The 27909-nt window shown below is 41.8% G+C and overlaps 2 protein-coding genes across 2 annotated transcripts; both read right to left on the bottom strand.

Annotated features, from left to right (window-relative positions):
* Positions 1–139: 139 nt before the first annotated feature.
* Positions 140–2034, bottom strand: LOC117375364 (microfibril-associated glycoprotein 4-like). The gene is made up of 5 exons (XM_033971664.2): positions 1993–2034; positions 1731–1922; positions 1104–1200; positions 479–646; positions 140–408 (listed from the first exon to the last, which is right to left on the bottom strand). Exons 1-5 carry the CDS (start codon positions 2005–2007, stop codon positions 155–157), a joined length of 726 nt encoding a protein of 241 aa, XP_033827555.1. The 5' UTR covers positions 2008–2034; the 3' UTR covers positions 140–154.
* Positions 2035–2757: 723 nt separating this feature from the next.
* Positions 2758–27289, bottom strand: notch3 (notch receptor 3). The gene is made up of 33 exons (XM_033971606.2): positions 27032–27289; positions 26234–26306; positions 16989–17131; positions 16575–16910; positions 15864–15986; positions 15547–15780; positions 15315–15470; positions 14949–15134; positions 14143–14256; positions 13295–13408; positions 12254–12487; positions 12063–12173; positions 11784–11976; positions 11328–11473; positions 11003–11236; positions 10769–10921; positions 10457–10685; positions 10165–10366; positions 9889–10045; positions 9628–9812; positions 9410–9542; positions 9050–9307; positions 8852–8964; positions 8246–8772; positions 7831–8157; positions 7603–7751; positions 7300–7525; positions 7104–7194; positions 6854–7022; positions 6456–6760; positions 6210–6357; positions 6030–6127; positions 2758–5952 (listed from the first exon to the last, which is right to left on the bottom strand). The coding sequence occupies exons 1-33, from the start codon at positions 27090–27092 to the stop codon at positions 4507–4509; spliced, it is 7374 nt and encodes a 2457-aa protein (XP_033827497.1). The 5' UTR covers positions 27093–27289; the 3' UTR covers positions 2758–4506.
* Between the last annotated feature and the right edge of the window lie 620 nt (positions 27290–27909).

Genomic DNA, 27909 nt, shown 5'->3' with positions numbered 1-27909 from the left:
GACCATAGTAGGCTAAAATACTGTACATACTGTATATACTGTATATACAAACACACCATATGTGTACCCATACAAACAAATATGTATTTAGTGTCAAAAAGCTTACAAAAATATTAAAAGTGATACATAGACAGGAAATCAAAATGTGATTATTTCATTCATGTCCACTTGGTCTAATTTTCATTGCAATGGCTTTCATTGAGTATTCATACCCTTTCCAAGAGGACCAGTTGATTCCTTGTCCATAGGTAGAGCTGCCCCAGAGGTACATCCCATTGGGATTGGAACTGTGGCACTGTCCATACCACCATGCTCCTAAGTAGTGCTTGGCACAGTTTGCATCACCAGTATCTTGATCCTTGTTAAATGTGGAAAACTTGAAGCCATTATGGTCACTCAGTGAATCCCCTGAAAAGATAAGAGGTTAACTCAAAAATATGGAGCTAAACTGTGAACTATGTTTCCATTCCAAACTCACCAGCTCCACCGTCCACAAATCCACTCACACTGAGCTTGTAGCCCTCCTCCTCTGCACCCACCGAGAAGGACGAGTAATGAGCAAAGACTTTGGCTCCTTCAAAGTCCTCCATCTCAACTCTCAGTGCATAGTTCTTCCTCGAGGTGAGAGTGTGAATGGTCTCCAGACCTTAGTATGGACATTTAACGCAAGTTTAAAAAAATGTATCAATATTAAATTATTTATTCACACAAAATTATTTATTCATACAAAATGTGAGAAAAGTGTGTTCTGTGAGGAAATAACACTGTACAATGCTATGCTGTCATGAGCATTTTGTACTTTTGAATACTAAATAACCTAATTTCTATATATATATATATATATATATATATATATATATATATATATATATATATATATATATATATATATATATATATATATATATATATATATATATATATATATATATTTTCAATTTAAATTGCCCATTGGAAAAATAATTCAGGTATTTTCCTGTAACTGTTTTTTTTAATTTATTTTAAACAGCAGAATAGTACTATATTAAAGATAAAGAAGAATCTTATTTAATACAGAATTTGTCCATGATTTATTTTGGGCTTCACATGCATAGATGTTTTACCTAACCAGTATTCTCCAGATGCCTGTCCAAAACCTGCTTTATACTGGTCCCAGCCTCTGTAAAAGTTAACAGTACCATCTTTTCTTCTATGAATGACCTGAAAAAGAGACAAATAAAGGTGCATTTAAACTGCAGCTCCCAGGACTGCTACTAGTACCTGGTTTTATTAGGTTACTAAATCCCTGATATTGATATTTTTCAAAATTTTGAGGCTAATTAGACTGTTTTAACCATGGTGAGGATGTATTTTTATGCAAGGGTGGAAAGTTACTAATTACAAGAAGTCACGTTACTGTTTGCCTAATTGAGTAGATATTTGGGGCAATTATACTTTTTTAATATAGTTTTTGTTTTTTTGTATTGTAAACCTGTACCTGTAATTCTAACAGTGTAATTTACTGAGGACGGTAAAGCTCCAAAAGTAGTAATTTTAAGTAGTATTTTTGAATACTTAATGTGCTTTCGCTTAACTACAGTACTTACTTACTTGAAGGGCACATGGTAACTACTCTTTCCACCACTGTTTTTAAATTTCAGCTTGGTAAGACAAATGTGAACATGAATGTTTAGAAACTCTTTTCACTTTAGTCCCTTGATTGACAGGATAAACATATAGTAAATACATACTGTCCATTTTTTGCCTTCATTCCCCTCATCCATGTCGCAGTAGACTTGTGTAGGAGACAGTGGCCCTGCTGGGTAAATGTTGTGCACTCCGCTGTGTCCATAGCCTTTGTCGTACAGGTCACTGCAGTCCACAGGGATAAAGACTCGGGTGTGGGTGGCCACTGGGATCAACAGCAACAAGCCTAAAACATGCTATCAGTACCAAGTAAAAGCTGCAGTTACTTCATCTTACAGTGAAACATTACTAATACTTTCAGCTTACCATTTTTGTGCTCATTTTTGTGCTCTATGAGATTTGCTTCTCAATAATATGTGGGAAATAGGGGAAAGCTATCACCTGGACCTTGTACCAATTATTGCAGCCATAAAATAAAATAACCTATTAAATATTACTACCACTGTGTGTGTGAATGCTATGTTTAGAAATGAGTCTCTTTGTTTCTTCTCTTCAACATGTTTTAACTGCAAACACACACACTCTCATGGTTTATTTTTATTTTACTTTATGATTTTTTATATATATATTTTGTCCCGTCTACAAACTGTCCTGTTCTGTTCTGTCTTGCTATTTCAATCAGTATGTCTTGTTATCAAAATGTTTTGGATTACAATCTTGTATTTAAAAATGTTTAAAATGTATGTTTGTGTGGCTTTAAATAAATAAAGAAATGAATAGATAAGCAGGTAACAGTAGGTAGATAACAGTAACACGTATTATCTGTATTTAAATATATGGGCCCCATTTATAAGATAAGGGGGTGTCCCATTTCCAAATGTACTGCCTTAAGTGTATTTCATGTTTTTTCAAGGTATATTTTGCTTCTCCATTGGCTGCTCTGTACTGTGGTAATTGTATCTTAACTAAAATCTTAACTAAAACATCATAAATGTTCAAATATTAACCAGCATCAAAATATTTGCCCCAATAGCTTTTTTTATATTATATGTAGATTACTAATACTAACTGTAGCAATTATTGTACTAACATGATCTTAAAGTTAAATAAATCATCAGTCACAGTGTCAAATAATGCTAAAAGAAGTACATTTTATTTTTGTTCTTATTAGTACATAATCATTTTAGAGGCATAAGACTTCTTAAGCAAAGAACTACCCAAAACAATCATATTTACAACAGAAATGGGTTGTTGAAATGTACAAAAAACATAACCACTCAGAGTGCACAGTCTGCAATGAAATGTGAACAACAACAACAACATATAGTGTGGTTCCCAGCTCAGACAATCTAGTGCAGGGTGAAATAAAACAATGACACTTACAGGTTGTGATAGCAGGCTGCCACATCAGTAATGTCCTTCTCTATATGTTTAGAAATCTATCAAGAAAAACTATGGCTTTAACTAGTCTCAGGTAGCGGCAGTGGGGAAACAAGTGCCCTCCTAAACTTATGTTAAAGCCAAAGGATGCAGCACTACATAGCAGCGTTGTGCCCTTCACTAACTTAAAAGTTTAGAAGCAGACTTTATGGTCCTGGACAGCTGCTGTAGATGCAGAGAGCGCCCCCTGCATGCCATAAAAGACCTCCCTGAGGAGTGACCGGGCACAAGCAGACAGAGACCAGCAGCCATCACCCCACTGCAACCCACCCGAGACCACCTCAGCTACAGGAACCTAGGAATGTTAGTTTTAGTCCATAGAGGGACATGACATGGGCCTAAAACAATGTCGCCATTTGACAGACTCAGCCTTTAGGCAGGAAAATGATATAAAATAGCAGCTGTATAAGTTTAGCTTAGTACATCTGAGTATGTTATAATGTATCCACAGATTTCACAAATATACAAGTATAAAAAATGAAAACAAAACCAAAAAGGCAGTGACAAGCTGACTCTGTAAGCAGACCAATGCTAAGTGAATAATCACAAACTTAATGATGTCTGGGCTGGCAGTAGACTATGTTAGAAAGCCCTCAGTGAGATGCTACATTTTGTTGTTGGAAGTCTTACAAAAGTCAAAAGGAAAGTGATAGCTTCAGTGCCACCCTTTTATGATAAATATGCATTGAAGAATATTGTTGGACCCACACAGACCCACAGGCTGGTCACTTGAAGTGCTTTAAAGACGCTGATGTACATTCTTACTCATAATACTCATATGGAAAGTAAATAATTACCACAGTTCAATTAAGTCAGAAAGTATCACTAATGCTTGGCTACTTTTATATATTTGCTAGAACCTGGTTAACATTTCGACCAAGTTTGAAGGCCTAAATAAATAAACTCAGGTGGATATTCTCTTTCAATTAACTGCCCTAAATAAATGTTATGGAAGCCACGTTTGCTCAGAAATGTAGTCAGTCTGTATCAAAGGAGTTTATGCACATTTGAATTGTTACCAGGACAGAAAGATAGATTCCACCTAAAATGTTTAAAAAGAAAATAAAAACATAATAAATAAAAATAAATGAATTCCCTTCAACATTTAATTTTTTCTTTCTACTTGTAAATGTTAGTTTCAGGAAAACATTCCTAAGTCTTTGAAATTAAAGACTTAAGTTTCTTCATATATTTTTTATAATAAAAAACAAGTCCATCTGTGACAGAATTACTTCATTAATTGCCTGTTACTTTACCAGGCAACACACTTTTCCCTTTACATTTTTCTCTGCAATCATCATTAGCAGACGGTCCTCACAATACAGTCAATCCAAATCCAATGAAAATCTTGGAAACAGGCTGACACATATAAACACGGACGGGCCAGAAGCCAGTCACACATTTTTGCCAGTGTCCTTTTTACACAGGTGTTTAGGGGCTTCATGCAAACACTTGCATCTTTCCATTGGCCTCTGGGAGTTGGGAAATTTGGGTCTGAGCCGCACCAGCGACCGCTGGACTGGGGGTAGAATCTGACCAATCAGAAACACACTGAGGAGAGGGGCTGGACCAGGGCTCGGGGGACTCAGGGGAGGGCGTCAGGTAGGGATGCTCACTGGGCAAACGGAGGTAATGCTTGGGCGTCGTATCCAGTGCAGAAGTGTAGCTATGTTGAGAGGGAGGGGTGGGATAGTCCTCTGTCCCTGCAGTACTCGCACTGGGCTGTGGGGGCAGTGGCTGTGGGGTCTGTGTTATTGGAGTGGAGGTTTGTGCCGGCTGAGTCTGTGGCTGCTGTTGTGCAGGCGGCTGAGACATCTGCTGTGCCTGCTGTTGAAAGAAGGAGGGGGCAGGCTGAGAGCTCTGGGGTGTGGGGGGTGTGGATGTGGTCAGACTGATCAGCTGCTGCTGGTGCTCTGCGATAGAGGCCAGTTTGACTGGACTGATGGAGGGAGCAGCACTGACCGGTGTGGGCTGGAGCATGGAGCTGCGGTACATCTGCTGGTGGAGCATCATGTTCTGTTGCTGAAGTGCAGGGCTCTGCGGGTGCATGCCTGCCTGACTGCTATGGACCAGATTCACAACCTGCTGACCACATTGAGAGGACGGAGGCATCCGACTGTGCCAGTCAAAGGGCACACTGACCGGGCTGACCATGCCCATGTTGAGCCCCATCTGACCTGAACTCAGCACAAAGCCATGGTTAACATCAGAGGGCATGGACACACGACCCTGCAGGGACATGCCCCCAGTTCCCAGGTCATTGAGCTGTGCCAGAGATACCGCAAAGGGGCCAGCTCCATCCATTAGGCTACTGTGCACCATCGGGGTGGTTGGCACAGACATAGATGAGTGGAAGAGGCCTGGAGAAGGCATAGCCACTGGTGATGTGGGGTTGGTGATGTAGCCAGCATTGCTTGTTCCTCCATGGGGCGAGTCCAGAGAGTCAACAGGGGACAGAGTGACTGAACTCTCCAGTAATGCACTCTGCATGTCTAAGGTTAACTTCTTATTGCGTGCTTTCACAGACTCCTTCAGACTACTATGTTGGCCTCCTAGGCCTGAGCCCTTTGATCCGGGTCGGCGGTTCTTCTTTCCTTGAGGGGTGGTTTTCAGACTTGGGAGGAAGGCACTTGGAGGGCACATGAGAGGAGAGAGTGTGTGTGCCCCAGGCAGGTGGTGTCCAGCCCCTCCATGGCCCTGAGGACTTCTCACTGTGTTGTACTCATCCAGAAGCTGCACTATGTCGTGGTGCATGCGCTCCTGTGCAATGTCCCGGGGCAGTCTGTCCATGTGATCTGTGATTTCACGATTAGCAAAGTGAGCCAGGAGCACCTTCACAGCCTCACAGCTTCCCTCACGTGCAGCCAGAAACAGAGGGGTCTCCTCCTGAAAGGTAAAAGAGAGAAAAAATGAGACCAGACTGCAATTGTACCAGCACAGTTTGTTATCATTACAGGGCTTACCTTGAGATCTTGCATATCTTTGTTTGCACCATTCTTCAGCAATGCCACAGTGGCATCTACATTATTCACTGCTGCTGCCCAGTGAAGTGCAGATTTACCTAAAATATAGCATTTGTTTTAATGGTCCAATTTATGTGAAAGTTTGTCATCTGTATGTTAGAGAAGATAAAACATGCTTACCTAATTCATCGACCGCATTAACATCAGCATGGCATGTGATAAGTTCCTCTACCATACCCTCTACTGCTAACCTGGCAGCTAAGATGAGAGCAGTGGAGCCATCGTACATGCGGGAGTCCAGATCAGTAGCCCTGTTTCTAATTAAAATCTATGAGAATACAAACATTGTAAGTTATTTTGTAAAATACATATGTTTAACTTATTGTAGATCAAATTAGACAATTAAATATATTCTAGACAGATTACCTGGAAGACCCCCTGTGCATCTGCAGCCACTGCTGCATGGAGAGGTGTCCGCCCAGTGTTGTCCTGTGCGTTGGCGTCTGCTCCAGCATCCAGGAGCCTCTTAGCAGCATCAGCACGGGCGTAGCGAGCAGCCAGGTGCAGTGCTGTCTCGCCTGTGCGATCAGTTTGCGCAGCGAGGGATGCGCCCTGGTAGATGAGGTCAGAGATGATGTTGGCCGAACACTCCTCACTTTCCTCTTCTTCTGCCACCTCTGACTCAAGGCCTCCACCACAAAACGATGCCAACATCAGAGGGGTGAAGCCATCTAGTGACAAGGCAAAACAAGCTCAGTTCAGTCCTTATTAAACAAGAATAGAAGAGATATAGCCATGAACATGAGCACACAGGATTTACTCACCTGGTCCTCGTACATTTACATCCATACAGTCACTTTCAAATTCTCCCTGAGGCGGAGTTAGGGCCATAGTTGGAGGCACACGGATGTCTGCAGCTGCAAGGTGGTGTTGGGTCCATTGTCTGCTGTCTACTGCATCTTCACTGTCTGAGAGCATACTTGGCTCCTCGACCTGACCAAAAAACCAAAACAAGTCCCATGTCAGGTTTTTATGTTACGCAGAAGTTGTTTATGACATTTCCAAGTAACTGACCTTAAGTCTTTTTGCTTCTGGGCAGTCTGAGTCAATCCATTGCTCACTGTGATCTCCAAGGAGAGATTCTTCTACTGTTTTGGGAATGTGTCTGTTTTTTTTTTTCATTTAAGAATAAAGAGATAAAATGAATATCTACTTGTACACCAAATTATGTGGTACATAAACTTTATGGTAACATGCAAAAACAACTTACTTCAATCCCAAGGCATCCTGGCCAACAGGTTCCCTCCGATTCTTGTTGCTGCTTGGCTCTTTCTTAAGGAAGAATCCTTCTGGGAACCACAGAGTGCTGTGCTCTCTCTTTCTACGGGCGATCAACATGCCGATGACCAGGATCACCAAGAGGAAGAGGGAGGCTGAACCAACCAGCATCAACTTGACCCACTGAGGTAGAACATCAGGGGAAGATGCCTTTTTTACTGCAGAAATATAAAAATTTGTCATTTTCAGAGTCATACTACAGAAAGTGATGCAAAATGCACATTTTGTTACACACCGCTGACTTCTTTGAGAGGGTAAGGAAACGGGAGCATATCTGTTGCACTAAGTGCCCCTAAGTATTCTGCAGCACTATCAGCTGATTTGATACAGTCTTCATTTTCCTTTGGACACAGACGAATGTCTATTTCCAAGTATACAATTGAGCTACAAGAACAGAGAAAGCAGCAGATTAAACTTTTGAATTAGCATTAACAGGTGCATTTTATTTGAATGCCTGACTCACCCAATGACTTCCTCCTGTGGCTGTAATTCTCGCTTGATGCGGGACTTCCATCGGGTGTACGGACGAATCATGGCTTCACCATTGTTGTCCACTTGGAAACGCAAAGTAGTGTGCAGAATGGCACTCAACTTTTGCAGGAAAGCTGTTTGTGTGCGCATGAGCTGCTCAGGTGGTAGAAGGACAATCAGGACCAATACACCATCAGCCGTTTGCTCAGGCACTGTCTGCGCACAGTCCATGCCGTCCCAACCACACTCCTCCATGTTGCAGCCCTGGTCACACTGGCCATCAGCGTAGTGGGCAATACAATAAGACTCATACAAGGGGCTGGAAAAAAATTGACAAATTGGTTAAGTCACTTTACTCAAATCTCCTGGTAACAGAAAGCAAAAAAAAATTGTAATACTGAACTTACTTGCACACTTTTTCCTTTCGGCAGTCAAAGTTGTCAAAAAGGCAGTCAGCGTTGTTACAGAATTCATCACACTGGCTGTTGTTGAAAAGACGCCAGCAACGAGGATCTGGACAGCGCGCCCAGGGGTTCACTCTGAGAGAGCAGTCCCCTCCATCCCACTGGCACGCATGGGAATTACACTCTTTATCACAGACGCCGTCATTGGCTTTGCTGTGACAGTCGGTCAGAGGGCACGAAGGTACTGGGGGCTCGGCCACGGTGCTGACCTGCTCACAACGTTTCCCTTTAAACCCACTGCGGCACTGACAGTGAAAGTAGGGGAAACTGGTCTCCTCTGTGCACAGTCCATCGTTTTGGCAGGGCTTAGATGAACAGCCTTCATTGGTGCGATGCTGACACTGGGGTCCCCCGTAACCTGACAGACATGTACAACGTGCTCCTCGTGTGGTCAGGGCACAACTTCCTCCATTGTAGCAAGAAAGCTCCCGACAAGACATGCTTCTCTCACAGTTAGGACCAGTATAACCCTGCACATTGAATGATCACACTTAGAACACTATTATAAGACATAATAGTAAAGAGTATCCAATTTACTAGCTTACTTACCAGTTGACAAGTGCATGCGTATCCTAATGCAGAGCTGCCTGATATAGAACAAGCCCCTCCATTTTGACAAGGGTGAGACTCACACACACTAAATCGGTTTTGACATCTCCGACCTAAAGACAACAAAGTGTAATTAGTTTGATTGAACATTTACAAATAACTGGACAGCAACTTCATAACATTTGTGGTCTCATCTACCTGTGTATCCTGGCTTGCAGACACAAAGGTAGTCATTGGGTAGTTGGATGCAGTCCAGACTGTTGGAGGGACTGCAGGGATTGGAGAGACACTCATTTATGTCACCCTCACACCTCTCTCCAGTGAATCCAGGAGGGCAGTTACAGCGATAGCCCCCCACTCGGTCCACACAGGTTCCATTGTTCAAACACTTTGGAGGGGCATTGCGCAGCCTCAGGGGTGGGGCACAGTCATCTTCATTGATCTCACAAAGCACACCTGTGGCAAATGGGGTTATTATAGTTTAGTGTACTTATATTTTGTTTTTAAGATTAGATTTGCCTTTGATATAAAGGCTCATTTGTTTTTTGATATGCTTACCTAATGTCCCAGGAGGGCAGGAGCAAATGTAATGTCCCACCAGATCAATGCAGGTGCCTCCGTTCTGGCATGGATGAGACTGGCATTCATTGATCTCAATCTCACAGTTCTGTCCGGTGTAGCCTGGCATACACTACAATAACAACCACAGACCAGTTAATTCATGTCACAAAATCAATTGGAATACTTTTAAATTTCCGATAGTATGGAAAACTTACATCACACTGGTATCCTCCCACATATCCCCTACAGGTGGCGCCATTGTGGCAGGGTTTGTCCTCACAGTGATCCACTTGGCTTTCACAGTAACTGCCAGTGTAGTCAGCGGGACATTTACAAAAGTGAGCGATGCCTGTGTTGACGCAGTGACCACCATGGTAGCAGAGTTCATCTGTTTGAATACCTAGAAAAATGTATTTAGTTTTTATCTTTTAGTTATAAAGACATAAGTTGACAACAAAAAGGTAAACAAAAAGTACCTCTTTGGCGTGCTGCTGTCTCACATGAGACCTTAGGGATGTCACAATAACGTCCAGACCAACCACCTGTACAATCACAGCTGAAGGTAGCATCTCTTTGTCGGCAGCGGCCTCCATTTTGACAGGGATTGGATCGTCTACACCAGTCGACTGGAGTCTAAGTGGAAAGAAAAGCAGAAGAATAACAGTTTTATTTGTATTTTTACAGCAATTAAAATGAAAAACAGCTTTTATCTTAAATATATGTTAAAAGTGTAGTATAGTTTGTATTTGTACCTGGCAACGGTTGCCAGTGTAGCCCTTGGGACAAGAACAGCGGAAAGACTCAAGTGCGTCCTGGCATATGCCTCCGTTCAGACAGGGCTGGGAGTCGCACTCATTCACCTCATACTGACAGTGAGAGCCAGTGAACCCAGAGCGGCAAGTGCAGGCGTAACCATTGATTTTGTCTGTGCATGTCCCTCCATTAAAGCATGAGCTATAAAGCAGAACAAACAGATGAGTTGTTTAATTGGCAACAGTTACATTTGAATGCAATGAACAGGTGAGGAACAATAGTCAGTCCTACCTTTCCGTGCAGTCAGGGATGTTCGTTTCACAGTGGATGCCGGTAAAACCAGGCCTGCATGTGCAAGTATAAGAGTTAACGTAGTCTTTGCATGTGGCTCCATTTTTGCAAGGGGAACTTTGACATTCGTTGATCTCCAAGGCACAGCGAGGGCCTGTGAATCCTGGCAGGCAACTACAGTGATATGAATTCACCCCATCCGTGCAGGAACCTCCATTCAAACAGGGGTCTGAGACAGCAGAAGAAATTAAGTTTAGGGTTTTAGCAGTTGTATGTAATTTTTTCAAGCTTGAGATAGTTTAGGACACTCACTTGGAGAACAGTCGTTGATGTCCGTTTCACAGTTTGGCCCTGTGAAGCCACCTCTACATGAACACATGAAGCCACCGAGTGTATTTGTGCACGTCCCACGATTCTTACAAGGATTGCTAACACACTCATTGATATCGTTGTTACAAAGTTGGCCTATAAACACCACAGCACATCAATACAAAAGTACTTCCATAATGCAACATAATACATTCAACAATGAAATGATACACTTACCTTGCCATCCTTGCTGGCATTTACACTGATAGCCCAAGTAGTCAGCGGTATGGGTGCATATGGCATTATTGGCACAGGGGTTTGGGGAGCAAGGAGTGAGAACTTCTGCACAAGTAGGACCACTGTAGGGGGGCTCGCAGATGCAGGTGAAACTGGCCACACCATCCACACAAGTCCCTTTGTTTAGACAAGGGCTGGATGCACACTCATTGATATTCACCTGGCAAAGATTACCTGTCAAAAAAACAAATGTGTTAAATATCTACCCCAAAGTGGAGAGAAAACAAATACACTTCAGTGACACAAGAATAATGATCTAAGATACCTCTAAAGCCTTGTCGACATTTGCAGCTAAAACCATTGAGTTGATCAATACAGGTGCCAGCGTTCTGACAAGGACTAGGCAAACAATCGTTCCGGTCTAGATCGCAGTTCTTTCCCACCCAACCAGGTTCACAATCACATCGATAGCTGAAAAAAAACAAAAAAAACAAAAACAAATATAAGGTTATTGTTGGCTGCTGTACATTACGCATTTACACATTTTAGTCATCTGGGTTACACAACTGTCAGGTCATTTGTTATGAAAAGGAAAACAATATTAAATAAATGTTATAGCCTGCAAATTGGAATGGTATGGAGATAGGGGGCAGTACTGAGCTCGATCCTGACAGCCCAAAAGCCTAGATAATAATTATTAGAAATTCTTAAGAAATAAATTGTGTTTGAACAGCTCAATATTCCAAGCATACAACATTTACTATTTGTAGTCTTTTCTTACCCATTGATGTCATCCCTGCAGGTACCATGGACACAAGGGCTACTTCCGCACTCATCCACTTGGGAGTAACAGTATGGGGGCTTGAACCCTTCTGGGCACTGGCAGTGGAAGCCATTCTCCTCATCCACACATGTACCTCCATTTCTACAGGGGCTGGATGCACACTCGTCTATCTCCACTTTGCATTTGGGGCCTGGAGGTGGAAAAGTATTTTTTTTATGCTGCTGCTAGTTCAATTTTATTTGTCAGTAACAATCAGGGAGGTTGAGTGGTTCTTACCTGTAAAGCCAGGTTTGCAAACACAGTCGTAACGATTAATGCCATCCTTGCAAATACCATAATCACATGGATTACTAGCACAGTCATCAAAGTTTATTTCACAGTTTGTGCCTGAAAAAAAATAACACCGTATTTACATTTTTTTGTGTTTAGATGCTTACAGTTTTATACTTAATCTGAATGTGACTTACCTGAGGTCCCATGTTGACATTGACACATGTACTTGTTGACCAGGTCCACACACTTGCCTCCATTTTGACAGGGGTTGCTGTGGCACTCATTGAGCTGGTTCTCACAGCGATACCCAGTATAACCTGCATCACAGTTGCAGGTGTAGCTGGCAATGCCATCAATGCATGTCCCATGATGGCAGGGGTCAGGCTGGCAGTTGTTAATGTTACTCTCACACAGTGTGCCCTCATAACCTACATGAAAAAATATTGATGTGTTTTAATTCCCCATATGATTTACATTTTATTTGTCAAAATTACCAGAATATTGTATTTTCTCTTTTGTAGGTTGAACCTCCTGTGTCTGTCTCACACTTTTTCTCACTTTATAAAGCGTCTACAGTTTGGACCCTAATCACACTGGTTGCCCAGACAACAGTGTCTGAGCTAGACAGTGTTGGTTTGTGTAGCGTGTGTTTAGAGCAGTGCTGAGTTTGGCAAAGCACTAAAGAAGGGCCCTGCACAGGCCTCCCGGTCCTGCTTTTGTTCTGTGTGGTGGAGGGAACAATGGGCTGCACCACGTCAAACAGGAGCACTGCACTCAACAGAAGGGGCCCACAAACACAGGGAATACTAAGCAGCTGGCCGCTGAAACAATGATGCCCCCCACTTCTCCAAATTAACAAGCTAAATAACATTGTAAATATAAATTTAAGTTCCATTGACAACCTCAAACTAAAATATTCTTAAGTTTAATTTTACAGAGACTTTAAAAAATAACCAAATATGAAGGAACGCACATGGTAGCATAATGTGACAGGTTTGAGATGAACAGATGTAGGGGTGATGACCAATGGTCTTTTCAAAACAAATTCCTATGCTCAGTGACCCCATGATCCTGACATTCAGAGAAGAGGTGGGCCTCAAGTTACCAGGTTTACATGCCAGACATCCAGAGAAACTGCTGATTCAACAAACAGTGGCATTTTAACAAAACCTTAACATATGCCACATATGCTTAGTTGTGTCTGTTCAGTAACTGAGAGAAAAGACAGAACATACCTTCAGCACAGCGGCACTCAAAGCCATTGGGCCGGTCGTAGCATTTGGCTCCATTCTGGCACGGTGTACTTGCACACTCATCGATGTCGATCTGACACATGGTGCCAGTGAAGCCTGGGACATGCAAACACAGAGGGGAGAGGTCAGAGGGCAGGTCCAGTAAAGGCGTCCAGCATGGGGCAGAGGGCAGTGCTCGTTAAGGCCAGAGGTCTCTGGCCTGGTGACTGATGTCTGGTCACATTGGACTGGTTAAAAATATGTTATGAATTCACTTGAAAAATATAGTTTGTGACCTTGACAATTCACTACAGAGTCTTAATAGCAACATGGCTACATTTGAGGAAAAGCCTTAAAATGTATATTATGATCACCAATAATAGTATAATAAATATGAATAAAGTTCAAAAGGATGAGTCGTGGGCTGCAGAGAGTGGGGGCAAGAGGAGACGGTGGGATTGTTTTCTCTTTGGGAACCCCCACAATCTTCCTGCATCAGCTCCACAGACTGAATAGCGGGCTGGGGGTTTAAGGGGGTACGTCTGTCCCAGATGTAAATTGCGGAGTTGGAAAAGAATCTCATTAAATGACTGCTGTTCCCTTCAGTGGCGGGCAGGACGAGGTAGACTGCTGTCCTGTCCACATTCCACTGAGGAGGGAGCGGGTCACAATGGGGTCTTTGTTCTGGCAGCAGGACAGGCAGCTTTCTCGATCTGTCTTTTAAACAAGTGGGAGCTCTGAACAGTGGCAAGCCTAGAGTTTCCTCTTAAGGGCCATTTAAACTTTGGCTTTTTATTCCATCACGTGCTGACATAAAGACAGATTTAGGCCAGAACAGACAGAAAACTTACCTGGCTGACAGGTGCATGTGAAGCCATTAACCATGTCTCGACAGATGCCATCATTTACACATGGGTTGCTCTCACAGTCATCTATGTCAACTTCACAGTATGTTCCCATGTATCCTGTAAGACATGTTTAAGTTTAGTTTATGTCCGCAAACAGCAGAGAGTGTTTTTAAAACTGAGTTTCTGAATGTCCATTATGTGTCAAATCCTCTTTTAGAACACCAAACCTTATTAAGTGATTTCTGTGAGAAGTCTAAAGTTGTGCTACTCTGGTATCTGTAAAACTCAACCCTTGGCTTTGCCAGGGCTGATGATGATGAGAATGGTAAGGAGGAAGGACTTGTCTCTGGAAAGGCAGGGGGAGGGGCATGGGCTCTGGGAAAAAGCCTCTCTCCCTCTCTGTGTGTATGAGGGGTGCAAAGTTGAGCACAGAGGGTCCCTATTGTTCAGCTCGATTCCCACAACTCTACAACTCATTAGTATGCATAGCACACTCCTCCCCCTAACTGCTCTCCCTCTCGCACATCCAGTCCTATAGACCCGACTCACAACTCTTAATTTGTATAGTTCCCAAAACCCCAGGATGCATGTTGGACTGTCCGTGAGAGTTTCACTGTTTGTGTCTCAGACTAAAACTTTACTAAGGCCAGACTAATGTCCTGTCTGCTGGACCAGAGGTCTGACAGCAGAAAGGTGCACCACGGTGTTATGCAACAGTCTTCAAGGGTCTGCACTGTACAGTCCAATGACAAGGTCAAGTTTAACCATGCACTTGCTGATGGAGGAAATGTATATTGTAAATAATATACCTGGCATACAGATGCAGGTGAACTCTCCAATGCGATCCAGGCAAGTTGCATCATTTTGGCAGGGCATAGAAAGACATTCATTGATATCTATTTCACATCGAGGTCCTGTGTATCCGCGGCCACACTGACACTGGAAAGAGCCTTCTGTGTTGACACATTTTCCAAAATGCTCACAGGGGTTTGCTCCTGTAACCAAAAAACACATTTAAATATCTTTCAAATATCAAATTTTATATATATATATATATATATATATATATATATATATATATATATATATATATATATATATATATATATATATATATATATATATTTTTTTTTTTTTTTTTTTTTTTTTTTTTTTCATTAAAATAACACACATACCAATAGAACACTCATCCATGTCCTGGTTGCAGGCTCCTCCCACAAAGCCAGCGGGACAGGTGCAAATGGCTCGACCATTCAGAGGGTTAGTGTCACACACAGCACCTTCATTACACGGGTTACTGACACAAGCATCGTCAAGGTGACATAGCAAACCTGTAGGGCAAAACACCTGTTGATAATTTCTTTTTCCTATATTTACATTACATGTACTATAGAAAATTCCTCATACCGGTCTTCCCCACAGGGCACTCGCAGAAGAAAGAGGCCACACGGTCGTGGCATGTAGCTCCATTGAAGCACACTGCTGTGGCGCAGTCGTCGATGTTCTCGCTGCAGTCGTCTCCAGTCCAGCCGTTCACACACACACAGGTATGTCCTCCAATGATGTTGAAGCAGGTGCCACCATTGTGGCAGGCATTAGGCTGCATGAGACATTCATTTACGTCCTCCGCACAATACTGTCCTAATATAATGAAGAAACATAAAGGCATTAGATCACTTATATTTACATTTGGTTTTAAGAAAATCTGCCAAATGACAGTATACCTGTCCATTCTGGCGGGCATTGACAGTTGTAGGTGTTGACACCATCTACACATTTCCCTCCATTCATGCACTTATGGCCTGGGCAATCGTCCACATTATTCTCACAGTTGTGTCCCTCAAAGCCTGAGAGAGAGAGAACGAAAGATGATGATAATGCACAGATTCACTGGTTTTGGAGCCTGAGTCCCCTTGCACTGCACAGACACAAACTTCCCACACTCGTGGAGGTGGACGTGGGCAGTGGAGTGTTCACAGGGTGTCTGACTGTTTACATGGTTTCATGATGGTTCCCACACAATGCCAGCAAATGTCATGGCTTCTGCCTGCTCCAGAGGCCACTGCTCCCAGCAGTGTTTGCTTGTTTTATAGTCTCTCTCAGTTTCAATGACTTCCTTTCTGGCAGGAGCCATTTCCTGTACGCTCCCCAGTGGAAACCAGAAAGCTCATAAATAAATTTTTCTGTTGTGAACAGGGCAGAGTGCAAAAGGACTGCTGTTTCAACTCTCCCACCCTCCACACTCCCATCCCCAGCTATTATTAGAACACAGGACCTGGGATTGAGAAGTAGAACTACTCACTACATCATGAGCCTGGGGAGACATTTCTTGGACTGAGGCAGCTTATATATTAATATGTAAATACATTTAACTATTATGATCATATTAATAATGGAAACACCACTTGACATGACTGCATGACAGAGTAGCTTACCTGGCAAACATGCACACTCATAGGTGAGGTCACTGGTTTGTCGACATGTGCCACCGTTGAGGCACTGGGATGGAGAGCAGGGGATGATGGGTATTTCACATGTGCGCCCACTGTACCCGTGTGGGCATTGACATCGGAATGACCCATGAGTGTTCATGCAGAGGCCTCCATTGAGGCAGGCACCTGGCTTCCTGCACTCATCTATATCATTGCGACAGTTCTTGCCTTGAAAGCCAGGTGGACAGGAGCAGTTGTAGTGATTATTCCAATTAACACAGCGCGCCCCATTGGCACAGGGACTTGTGGCACAGGCATCTATTAGAGAACAGTCTTGGCCTACAGATGAAATGAGAAGTACAGTTTGTCACATTTCATTCTTTCTTCTTAAATAAAAGCTCAAAAGTAAAGATGTACCTCTGAAGCCTCTCTGGCACACACAGCTGTATTGTGCAATACCATTGACCACTTGGCTCTTGCACGCTCCTCCATTGAGACACTGAATCCGATGACAGGGATCCAGGAATTGACAAAGAGGGCCTATATATCCAGGTCGGCATCTAGATAAAACATAGACATAGAGTTTTGCAAGACACTGTAATAATGGTAGTATTACTGCAAGATAAAGTTGTTTAGAAATGCAGGACAAGTAACACCCATGCTGGTAAAGAATACTAAACATTGATGTTGGTGCAAAGCTTTGTAAAACCTACTGTGTTAGGTTTGAATAAGATAATGACAATAATTGAAGACAAATATGTTTGGTTAAGGCTCCCCAGTGACCATATAACTCAATTGTCTCCATGTTAAACTTGAATTTGTGTCCAAAGATAACATATAGCCCCCCTTTGGGACATTAGTCTTCTCTTTGGAGGCTAATAAAATGCAGTAACTCTACACCGGCTGTTGAGTTTTTGCTGTGGACTACCCCCCCCTTCAAACAGGTTGTTTAATGTTGATGACAGGTCAGTAATCTCTGGGTCTTGCCTTCAGGCTCTGTACTTTGTTTTACTGGAGAGGAGCCCTAGGCAGGATCAACAGTGAGTCTTCTGTTATTCATCACCAGGTATGCTTTGGTGACTTCGGGACAGTTATGTTGAATAGAGACTAGGGTTGGGACAACATACGATAATATTGCTAATCCTGATCAAAAAGGTCCGCAATTAAGTGTTTGGGGCATTTTTTAATAATCGTGATCATGGCACATGATTATAATCGCCTTTACGGCACCAGAATGTCATGTTTGGTGAGGTCTGATGAGTGGAATTATTATTGCTTTGAAAAACAAGACCAACAAGACAATGAGCTACCAATCTGAAGAGCCTGCCAAAAAAAGTCACAGCTCCGCGGGCAAACATGAGCAACTTGCGTACACATTTGCGAGACAACCATCCTGCGTTGTCTGACAAACTTGAGCCAAAAACATCCATTGTGAGTAACATACCATGTGAAATAAAGAATTGAACGTAATTTGTGTTAGTTTGGATTTGTATGCATAATGGCACATGTTTATGTCAAATTTGCTATCGCTAGGTTAGCCCAAGCTAAATATTTTGGATTTTGCACAGCTGATGGCTGTGATACAAGCAGATCCTTTATCATATCCTTTTTCTGGAGGCTTTCTCAGGTTGGCTCATGTGTTTTTTATAGTCAAGAGTTATAAGTTGTATAATTGACAGGTTTATTAACATAACAATGCCATGTGGACTCATTTGTCTACAGATAAGTTCTCAATTCATTGTTAATTTTACTTGCAGCAAAACAAACAAACAAAAAAAACAATAAAGGTGATTGCTCAGACACCTGCAAATTGTATGGTAATTGCTGTTTTAGTGACTTCCCCCAGATGAAAAATAACAAATGATTTTGGCAACATGCATAACTACATACTATGCCATTTTTCTTGAGATTTCTCTATGGAGATGTAATTGCTTTGTGTGAAATGTTCCACAATATGGCATTATAGTGATACATCTCCATGGAGACAATCAGGCCATCACACCAAATTACAGGTCTTATCTGTGGAGATGCAAGCCTGCTTACAATAAGAATGCCTATTTGCAAGGTATGTTTGAGCAATAAGCTTTCATTGACCATTTATTAAATGCAATGTACAGTGTAAGTACAATGGCATGTTCAAAGCAAAGCAATTACATCTCCTCAGAGAAAAGTTACATAATGCTTTCAATTTAATTTCACATACTTTTAAAAAATCTTGACAGCCTATTTTCTACAGTTACCCACTCCAAAATCCCATGAAAAACATTTCCCCCCTTCGCCTCCTCCCACATGGAGAGAGGTCAGATGTCAGAGGTGCCCGACTGATTGTGATGATAATGTCAGTGGATCCGCAGGGAGGGGGAGGGGCCGCTCGGCAGGAGAGACTGTGGGATTGGCCCAAGAGGACAACCCAGAGGAGGGGGGAGTGGTCTACTCACCAAGAATGTCATGTCATATTTCCTGTAATGCCATGTCCACTGCCCACTAGAATCCAATTCAATTCCCCTTCTTGCTATACATTTTTCTTGCTTATTCCTTCCTTGTTTTAATGAACTGCAGTGAAAGTGATCTAAAAATGTGTGCACTTGGGCAGAACAATTTAGAAATTAGATTTAAAATGTATTTAGTGGTATTTGATAGTAGGATGATGTACTTCAAAGCTAACATTTGAAGCATGTCTAGGAGCATTGAAGATTGAAATATAAACTCCTAAACTAATACAAAAAAACCCATACATTTCAGAATATGTTTGTGGAAATAGCAGGTTTTATAGAATAAGCTGGGCTATTTTATCATTTGCAATTGCTTGATTAATTTGCTAATTGTGACACTTAAGTATTTTGATTTAGTATAGCTTTATTTTTAATGCCCTCTTTTGGAAATGTGTCCATTTGCTCTACTACTACTACTACTCTAGAGCAGTCTGTTAGCACTTGGGGGTCTTTCCTATAGTACCTGGCTTGTGACATGTGTGCAGCTATTTTCCATTGTCCACTACTACTACTACATCCTAAACTAATAGCACTTGATGACTAACAGAGCAGCATGGTCCATATCTGATAGCGTGTTATGATTTCTAAAGGTGTGTCCAGATAGCTTGACTGTAAATATGGAGGCGTTATGTGCCTAGTGCATTGGTTCAAAGTGACTGATTCTCCTGACAAATAAAATGTTTTTGGCCTTCCAACCACAGCTCTCATAGCTGAGAAAGCCCAAACACATTCTTTTGTCTAGACCTGACTCAGTGCCAGCTCTCTACTCCCATAACACACAAATCAGCCTGAGCTCGTATCAATGCAAAACACTGTGAGAAATGCGCTACTTTGTGTTCGTGCACCTGAGTATCCCTTATCAGGCTATTTACAACCTTGTGGATTCCTTCAGCTCTGGGAAAAGCAGACCAAGCCTTGCTAAAGCTGTGTGCGTAAGGCAGGTGCAGACGCTTGTTGCGCAATGGGCCCCTGATTCATACTTTGTGACTTATGACCTTTGAGGAAGAGGGGCAGTCGTAGATGAGGCAAAGGTCTCTTAGGACACAGGAGGCATGCCTATAGTCGGTAATCTCCTGGTGTCAACACATATTAAGCCTTTGGACAGCTGCAACTTTTAGGAACCGTGCATCTGTCCACATCTGTCAGGGTAAAGCCGAGTGGTCTTTACTAGCTAGACGTTAAGCCATCTTGTTTTGGAAAATCACAGCCAAATATTCTCATTATTAGCAAATTCACATCAATCATCAAATGAGATACGCATGCAATAACAAAATCTGTTTACACACTTTTTCACAAGCATTAAGCAAAATCAACACTGCAACTAATGATGCAAACACATGCAGCCACTACACACCCATAACACACTGTGAAGAAACTTACAACCAGCACCTGTGGTAAAATGCCAACTCCTATAGTATCTGAGGAAATTGCAAAATAGGAAAAATAAGTTCTTAAAATTGAATTTACAATTAGTTGATTTTTTTTAAACCCATGAAACCCAAATGAAACCTAATACAAAATTTCCTGCTTTCTGGGTCAATGAAGCTGGGTAACCTGAACCCATCCTCTTGTATACAATAGCAGCTACCCCGCCAGAGGTCATAGGCGAGCTCACCTGTGAACAAAGAGCCTGTAATCTGTGCCACGGTTCATATACCACGTCATGCTCTACAAAGCAACAAGTATAAAAGACTTCTCTAGTCTCCGAGGGTATTTCCTGGATAACTGGATAATAACAGAAACAACAGAAGTGGCTCTTCTCTGGCTTAAGGCGAGATTTAAACACCAACATAACAAAGCCCTGTCATTTTATATATTTGGTTTTAGACAACTTTCGCAGTATATCTGTAAGTCAAACCGTGTATTCTTTCTTTCTTTTTTCCCTTTTAAAAATTCTCAAAGAACTAGGTCCTCTCTTTCATTAAAGTCCATACTGACATCATATTGGCAACAGCAGGCCTTCAGCAGCCCCCCTCTCTCGTCCTCTCTGCCTCCTCTGCTTCAGCTCAGCTCGGCCAGGGCTTTCTCAGGAGAAAAAAACCTGGGGGGTGGGGGAGCATTTTGTGGTCCAAATAAAGGAGCTAAAGTAGTCCGAACTCTTTTGTGTGATCTTGTTGGGCAGTGGGGGTGCTGCGAAGAGAGAGAGGGAGAGGGTGCGAGAGAGAAGAGGAGAGAGAGGGGAGGGGGGTGCAGTGACCCAAACAAACAGCTTGTCTTTCAGCAGGCCTGAGCTTACATGGACCAACAGGCCTGGGTTGTAGCCTGGCAACAGTAACCCATGGTGAGAGCGAGCTGGACTGAGGCAAAGGGTTTCATAAGGACAGTTTGGGAAGTATCACTCCAATTTACAAAACAGCGGGGTGTGCATGAGGGACATATGAAGAGTTTAATCTAGAACAAAATATATGTGGAAAAATATTTCTCATATTTGAAATAGCAAAGACATGCCCATGACCACGTTGGTTTAGTTTTTTTTTTAATCTTCACTCAAGTTCAAAAACTCCACCCTGCAGACTAAATGAAACACGATTTTGACCAGAAGACTTCCAAATCCATCAATCAGCCTCAACGATAACATATTAACGACCATAATATCGGCATGAATGCGTTATATGCCAAAATATATTGGACTTAGGAGACAGAAAGAAGTAGAGAAGACAGGGAATGTGAATTATTTAAATCTGGCCACTGTTCCTCATCTTAACATAAGGAAAAGTCTAGTCTTTCCGAAACCACGGCACATTCTGTAAAAACAATGTAAAATTGTTAAGTGTGGTTGAAGCGTCTGTGTAATCAAAGGGCCAGTGTATTCCGTTTGATGAAAAACCAAGCTCTTTTTTTCTCCATAAGCACAGAGAATATTGGAAAACGCAGCTCGCAGACATGACTTCAATCAGAGCCGCTTTAAAGTCTTCATCTCCTGGAGGCCGTGGAATGAGACTTCACAGAGGGGCTTACTTGTGGTTGGGGCAGTGAATATAACAAAATGGATGCCCCTACTGCCGACAAATAACCAAAAATGACACTGCAAACTGTTCGTAGACCTAGTACTAACTTGAAATGTTCACTTATGACAAAATTCAGAGATAAATCAGGAGGTTACAGTAGCCACTTAAGCTAGGCCAATAAGACAGGGACATGCGTAACAGACAGGTCAAAAGCCACCACTTCCTGTGATGGGGCCTGGGAACCACAGCTTCCAGTTCTTCCTAATGACCCAAAATAAGGGAACCAAAAACCAGCAACATTTTTTTCCTACTAGTTGTCTGCATCTCACCAGAGAGAGATATTTTCCGTGATAGATGATGACATTACAATGGCTCCATTTGCCTGTCAGAAGACTATGAAATATATAGAAACATGAAAGATCAACGTTGGCCAAGTCAATTTAAGAGCAAGTCAAACAAGTCAATCCAAACGTCATGTGCTGAATGACAGTGGGTTAACAGTATTGTTGAGGGGCATTCCTCACAGGGCTGCCGGGGTGAAGGATGGGTGCTGTGGACAATAGTCAGCGCACTGGTGGGATAGCAGGAATCTTAGTAAGCATTCCTTTCTAATCCACCGTAAAGATGCTAAAGAAAACACTAGCCTCGAGGTGTAGCCTAAGCCAACAAAATAATCGGCTTCTCTTTGCTATTGTCTGATTAATACAATTGGCCAAAGTGTTTATTTTGGAAATATTACTTTTGAATTACTAAAGCTACATTATGGCGACTATATATTTCACTCTTTGTGCCTGTTTAATATTCTGGATCCATTGACAGGAAAACCAATGTCAGAGAATCTCACCTCACAAGGTTCTAGTTAGATCTTTGCAGCTACATAAACCAAAAAGTGAATTACTAGTAAAATTGTTTATATTTATATTACTACTATATTACTACTTATATTACTACTACTACTATTTTAGTATTTAGCAAAGATCAGTCTCACTACAACAACAGTCTGCTCCTTATCAAAGTCAGAGATGGGCCATTTTATCAAGTCCTTTGAGGCAGGGAGGAACAGACAACCCAAACATTACACTCAGTTTTCTGCTACCGAGGCCAAGGGCATAGCATTTGTTCTTCATAATAGAGCTGTTTCTTACACTACATCACATCTTTCATAGGCTTTTGCCCTTTGTCTTGAAAACCGGTGGCTGAGATGCTTTCCACTGGTATGTGAGAGTGCAACATGTGTTAAAGGGAGCGAGCTGCAGCCTTCATTCCTCCACTGGCTTGTCTCACACAGTATGGGGGCAGCAGACCACTCAATGGAAGCACCTGGCCCTATGCTTTCCCCCATTGTCCAGATCTGACTTCACTGGATTACCATCACAACATCCACCAGCTGTCCCGTGCTACACCCCCCATATCCCACCCCACCCTCAAACAGCACCTCAACCCCCGCCTCCTCTCCTCGCCCTGGTCGGATCCCTCCAGCTGGATGCGCTCTGAATGACACCCTCTCAATCTGCCTAATTATCTCTCCCGAGGCTTATGGGCCCATAGGCTCGACGGCAGCGCATTCCACATGAGGGGCGGGTGGGTGCTGGGGGGCTTTCTGCGCTCCACCCGGACTTCCTGATCGCTCACCTTGAAAACTTTCAGTGACATGCATTCACTTTTCACTGTCAAGTATAAAAAAGTCCTCCAGTGGATAATGAGGCGTAACCTACGTCACTAAATACTGAAGTAAGCCTGAGAATTTTTTTAAATCCTAAAAATGTATTTCTTTATCCGATAAGATCTTCTTTTTTCTTTGGACCATTCTGTAGTTGTCACAGAAAATCATCATCGTGTGTTTTGATTTGACATAGGTTTTTAGACCAGATGTCCTTCCTGGTTCCCTAATCATTTAAAAAACTTGGAAGTTGAACAAAGAGTACTTGGTTTGCAGCTTTCTCGATTGTTATCATAAAGTCATATTGATAATAATTGATAAAATCATACTGACGCTTTGCAAATAAAGTGAATATCACAATAGTTTTGGGTAAACTTAAAGCCAATACTTGCCATGGTATCTGTGTACAACAGGCAATATCCAGTGTAGAGGGGGGAATGCTGTGCTATTCAAAGATCTCATGAGTAATGTTGTACTGAGACTGAACCAGGTCTCCCAGGAAAGGGTAGAGGCAAGCACCGAAACTGCCACGAAGAATACAGCAGCTATATTATAATATGATAGCATTGTTAGCTAAGGCACAGGATACTAGTAATCTGGGACAGCAACAATGTATACTGTCTTACATACTGTCACCCGAGAAGATGTTCGCTTGGAGAAAAATGTACTAACTATTAACAAAAAAGTAGTTTGAACATAACCGTCCTGCGTGGTATTAAGTTACAACAAACTCCTACAAATTCCACCCAAATGCCAAAACATGCGTCTCGGTTCATTCTGTCCCTTTCTCTTTGTTGAGTACCGACTTTGGCCTTTCTAGTCACCTCATTGGACCAGGCCAGGTTTCACCCAGGTATCTAATGGAAGAAAGGGCCTTTTCTGCTGCTTTGGAGAGATCTCTAATTTCGTTGGGTTCCCAGGGGAAGGGGTGGAGTGGATGCAGCGTTTACCTCGGTCCTGGACCAATCTAACCAATCCTGTGCCAGCATGATGTCTTGTATTAGAAATCTGATGTTTGTAGGTCTGTCACAATAATTTAAGAATTATCGTTCAGTGACAGAAAGGATTTTTTGTTCAGGATAAATAGTTGAGTGCACCTTCTTCTGCTTTAGTAGTGATTTTTTTCTTTATTTTTATGGTATTAAGCCTGTATGATAACATTTGAGCTGTAATTGTTTGAATAATTAATATCTATCACACATAATTGAGTGTTTAATGAGCTTTTTATTTATTCCTAGATACATTTGTCACAATATTGTTGGCTTAGAAAAAAGTTCACTGCTTTACGGTTATTGCATCAGTGGTATAAAGCAGTTTCAATATTATCATTTATTGTGATAGCTAAACTTGTTATTCTGCCAGGCCTAAATGTGGAAGGATTACACATGGACAACTCCTATACTGCTAACATATGTACATAGCACTATGGACTTGCCTACTACACAAAAGGCTAGAGATAAACAAAAGATTAATCAATGGCACTTACAAAACCAGACACATGCTAGTAGTGTGATTAAGAATAACTTTTGAACTCGAATGAGACACACATGGGATTTTAAAACAAAGCACTTGTATATACAAAGTAGGAACCAATTGCAGTTCTTGTGACTTTTTTCAATTTGGTCAAATATGCTCTGGAACTGCAAAACTTTCCTCTCGTGGTAAAAAGGTTAACATTTTTTCTATATCCTCCCAAGGTTGGTTTCACCCAGAAAACTCACTGACTCCTAAAAATTACAAATTAACTCACAGGCATCTTGACTTGGCTGGGTAATGATTTAAAAAACGCAGAGGGGATAACGTCCAAGTCATTTTTTTATATATATATGTCTAAGCCTTATTTTACTTTAAAATGTTGTAAAAGTATGGATGATGGAGCACATTTTTATTATTTTCTGTGTAAACCAATCAAATGTACACTGGCCAGACTCCAGACTCTGGTAAATTACAAAACCAACTAATGAGTCGGTTTGGTTTTGGAGGGAAGCAGCTGCAACCCAAGGAATTCTTCTCCCTTAAGACTGTACCTCTCCATTTTAAATACTCTGTCTCCATGGACCTTAGCAGGTTTTCAAAGAACCAATCACCCTGAGCAACATGCCATTTAACTGGAAATAGGCCCCCCCCTCCCCTCTCAAAATTTGAAAAACAAAAGCCCTATCTTCACAGAAAGAATTTCCAAATGCCAAAAAGTGGATGTAAATGTTCCAGAAAAGTAACTCTAAAATCTAAAATGCATATACTAAAGAAGAGAACTGAAAAAACAAAACAAAACATAGTGATGTAATGTGATGTAGGCTGTGTGAGTAATGCAGTGCAGTGATTGACAAAGGCCTTGAACAGGTGCAAGTGGTGACTGAGGGAGTCCTGCTTGTTGTGACTTGATCCAAAGTATCCACTGTTGCCTAATTAATTTCATGCTCAACCTGTTTTGTGGCAAACTAAATGTTGTTTATAATTCAAAGTATTTTCCTTCGTGCTTTGTTCCACTAACAGTGTCTTATCATAGTCTTTGTGTCACAGACTGATGTTGTTTTATGTGCACAAACATGTTACACTTACATGCATTTTGAAGATGATTCTATACACGTCCCTCCGTTCTCACACGGCCTGTTTTTATCCATGCATCGGAAACCTGTGGACACGGGACACAATGAATAGAGCAGCAGACAGACGGGGCCCATACACAGCACTTCAGATGCCTAACAATGGCCTCCTCATTATCATCCATGCATCTTCAATGGCTCCGTTAGCATACCATTAGTTTGTGTAAAACCTCAGAGTTTTTAATAAAATAAGCCACGGAGAGCATATAAACAAAATACAGTGCAGTTTTTCATTATCACAGTTTTCAATAAAAACATAATCAAGCATTTAAATGTCACTAAGATTTGGCCACAGTGGGTGTTCACTTTACACTTTTAACAAAGGTTTTTTTTTTTTTTTTTTTTTTTTTTTTTTTAAAACACACCTCCACAATATTATACAGAAAGTTATAAAATACTGATCAGAACACTGGTCAGTTATACGTTTTAAAACATGATCAGTTTGAGAAACCAATCCACTTGGGCACCTGATGCTTCCACACGGGCTTATCACTGCATGATCACTATTTGTTACATTTCTATAAAGATGAAGGCGTAATATACCAGAAACTCAGAAAAAAACACCCGTAAGTGAAGTTTCTAAATTTTAACTGGTTTCCTTTCTACAACTTTACTCCCGTAACAAGTTTAAACATGCCCAGCAGCACCCCAGAGACCCCCGCATGATAAAGAAGCGCTCAAGACAAAGTTATCCAAACATATCCCTTTGGTCAAACTAAACTGTGGATTTTAAGTATACACAACTCAGCTTTACCTTCACACAGATGTATAAGCAACAAAAACGCCAAAATAATCCATGGGATATTCCCTTCCATTTCGATGGAAACGTTTCCAACGCCTGAAGATGGTCTTTAACAAAAATACATCCTTTACAAAGGCGAAAAATGGGCAATGGCTCCGGAACCGCAGAAGTTTTCTGTGAATAAACGTAGCCTCAAAAATCGTGTTACGTCCCAAGCGCGTTTGTATTATCCAGCGCAGCTCGGCCACGGCTGCTGTGCTTCTTCTTTCTCCTCCTGAAACTTTAGAGAAACTTTTTTCCCCTGAGTGTCCCACCGTCCGCTCTGACTCCGCCCCCGCTCCCTCTCTCACTCCCCCTCTCACCCCTCCCGCGCGCACGCAACAGGGGCTGCTCCAGGACTTTTACGCACGGCCTTCTCCCTCTCCCACTCCAATCTTTTACTTGTTTAGGCCATTCATATAATATTATGTATAGATGAGTACTCTGGACAATAGAGTTACTATGGAACAATAACAGTATTAAAACAATACTTACATTAGGAATAGGCCTACTTCTTGGTTTATTGTCAGTATATAGATCATTGTGATTATCTTACATTGACTCTCCTGATTTTCTTCATGGTTTATCCATATGTTAAGTTCACTTTTGCTACAGTTTTAGCTTCTGATCAGTGATATCCCATGATCAGTTACATAGAAAATAGCTAAATATGGAGAGTTATGTCAGTGTAATGTACTGAGTTTGTAAACCAGGATTTTGAAATGAAGCCTAAAGGCAGATTGGACTTAACACATATGCTGCCATGCACTCTATCTTAAGTGCTGCATTGGATGTTGTTTTTGTGTGCATTTTCTCAGCCAACGGCGGTGCACTGAGCCAGCATATAGAGC

The sequence above is a fragment of the Periophthalmus magnuspinnatus genome, chromosome 8 (genome assembly GCF_009829125.3).
Source record: "Periophthalmus magnuspinnatus isolate fPerMag1 chromosome 8, fPerMag1.2.pri, whole genome shotgun sequence".
Taxonomy (NCBI): Eukaryota; Metazoa; Chordata; class Actinopteri; order Gobiiformes; family Gobiidae; genus Periophthalmus; species Periophthalmus magnuspinnatus.
Note: the sequence above shows the minus strand (reverse complement) of the source record. Positions and strands in the feature narration are given on the sequence as shown.

What these genes read in the sequence shown, in the direction of transcription:
- LOC117375364 (XM_033971664.2), bottom strand. An exon ending in ATGAAGGCAAAAAATGGACA is followed by an intron (nt 1,201 to 1,730) that starts GTATGTATTTAC and finishes TCTCTTTTTCAG; the next exon opens with GTCATTCATAGAAGAAAAGA. An exon ending in ATCTGGAGAATACTGGTTAG is followed by an intron (nt 647 to 1,103) that starts GTAAAACATCTA and finishes GTCCATACTAAG; the next exon opens with GTCTGGAGACCATTCACACT.
- notch3 (XM_033971606.2), bottom strand. Translation starts at nt 27,092, where the DNA reads ATGGAAGGGAATATCCCATGGATTATTTTGGCGTTTTTGTTGCTTATA. An exon ending in TGAGTGTGCATGTTTGCCAG is followed by an intron (nt 15,987 to 16,574) that starts GTAAGCTACTCT and finishes TCTCTCTCTCAG; the next exon opens with GCTTTGAGGGACACAACTGT. An exon ending in CTGCAAGCCAGGATACACAG is followed by an intron (nt 8,965 to 9,049) that starts GTAGATGAGACC and finishes TGTTGTCTTTAG; the next exon opens with GTCGGAGATGTCAAAACCGA.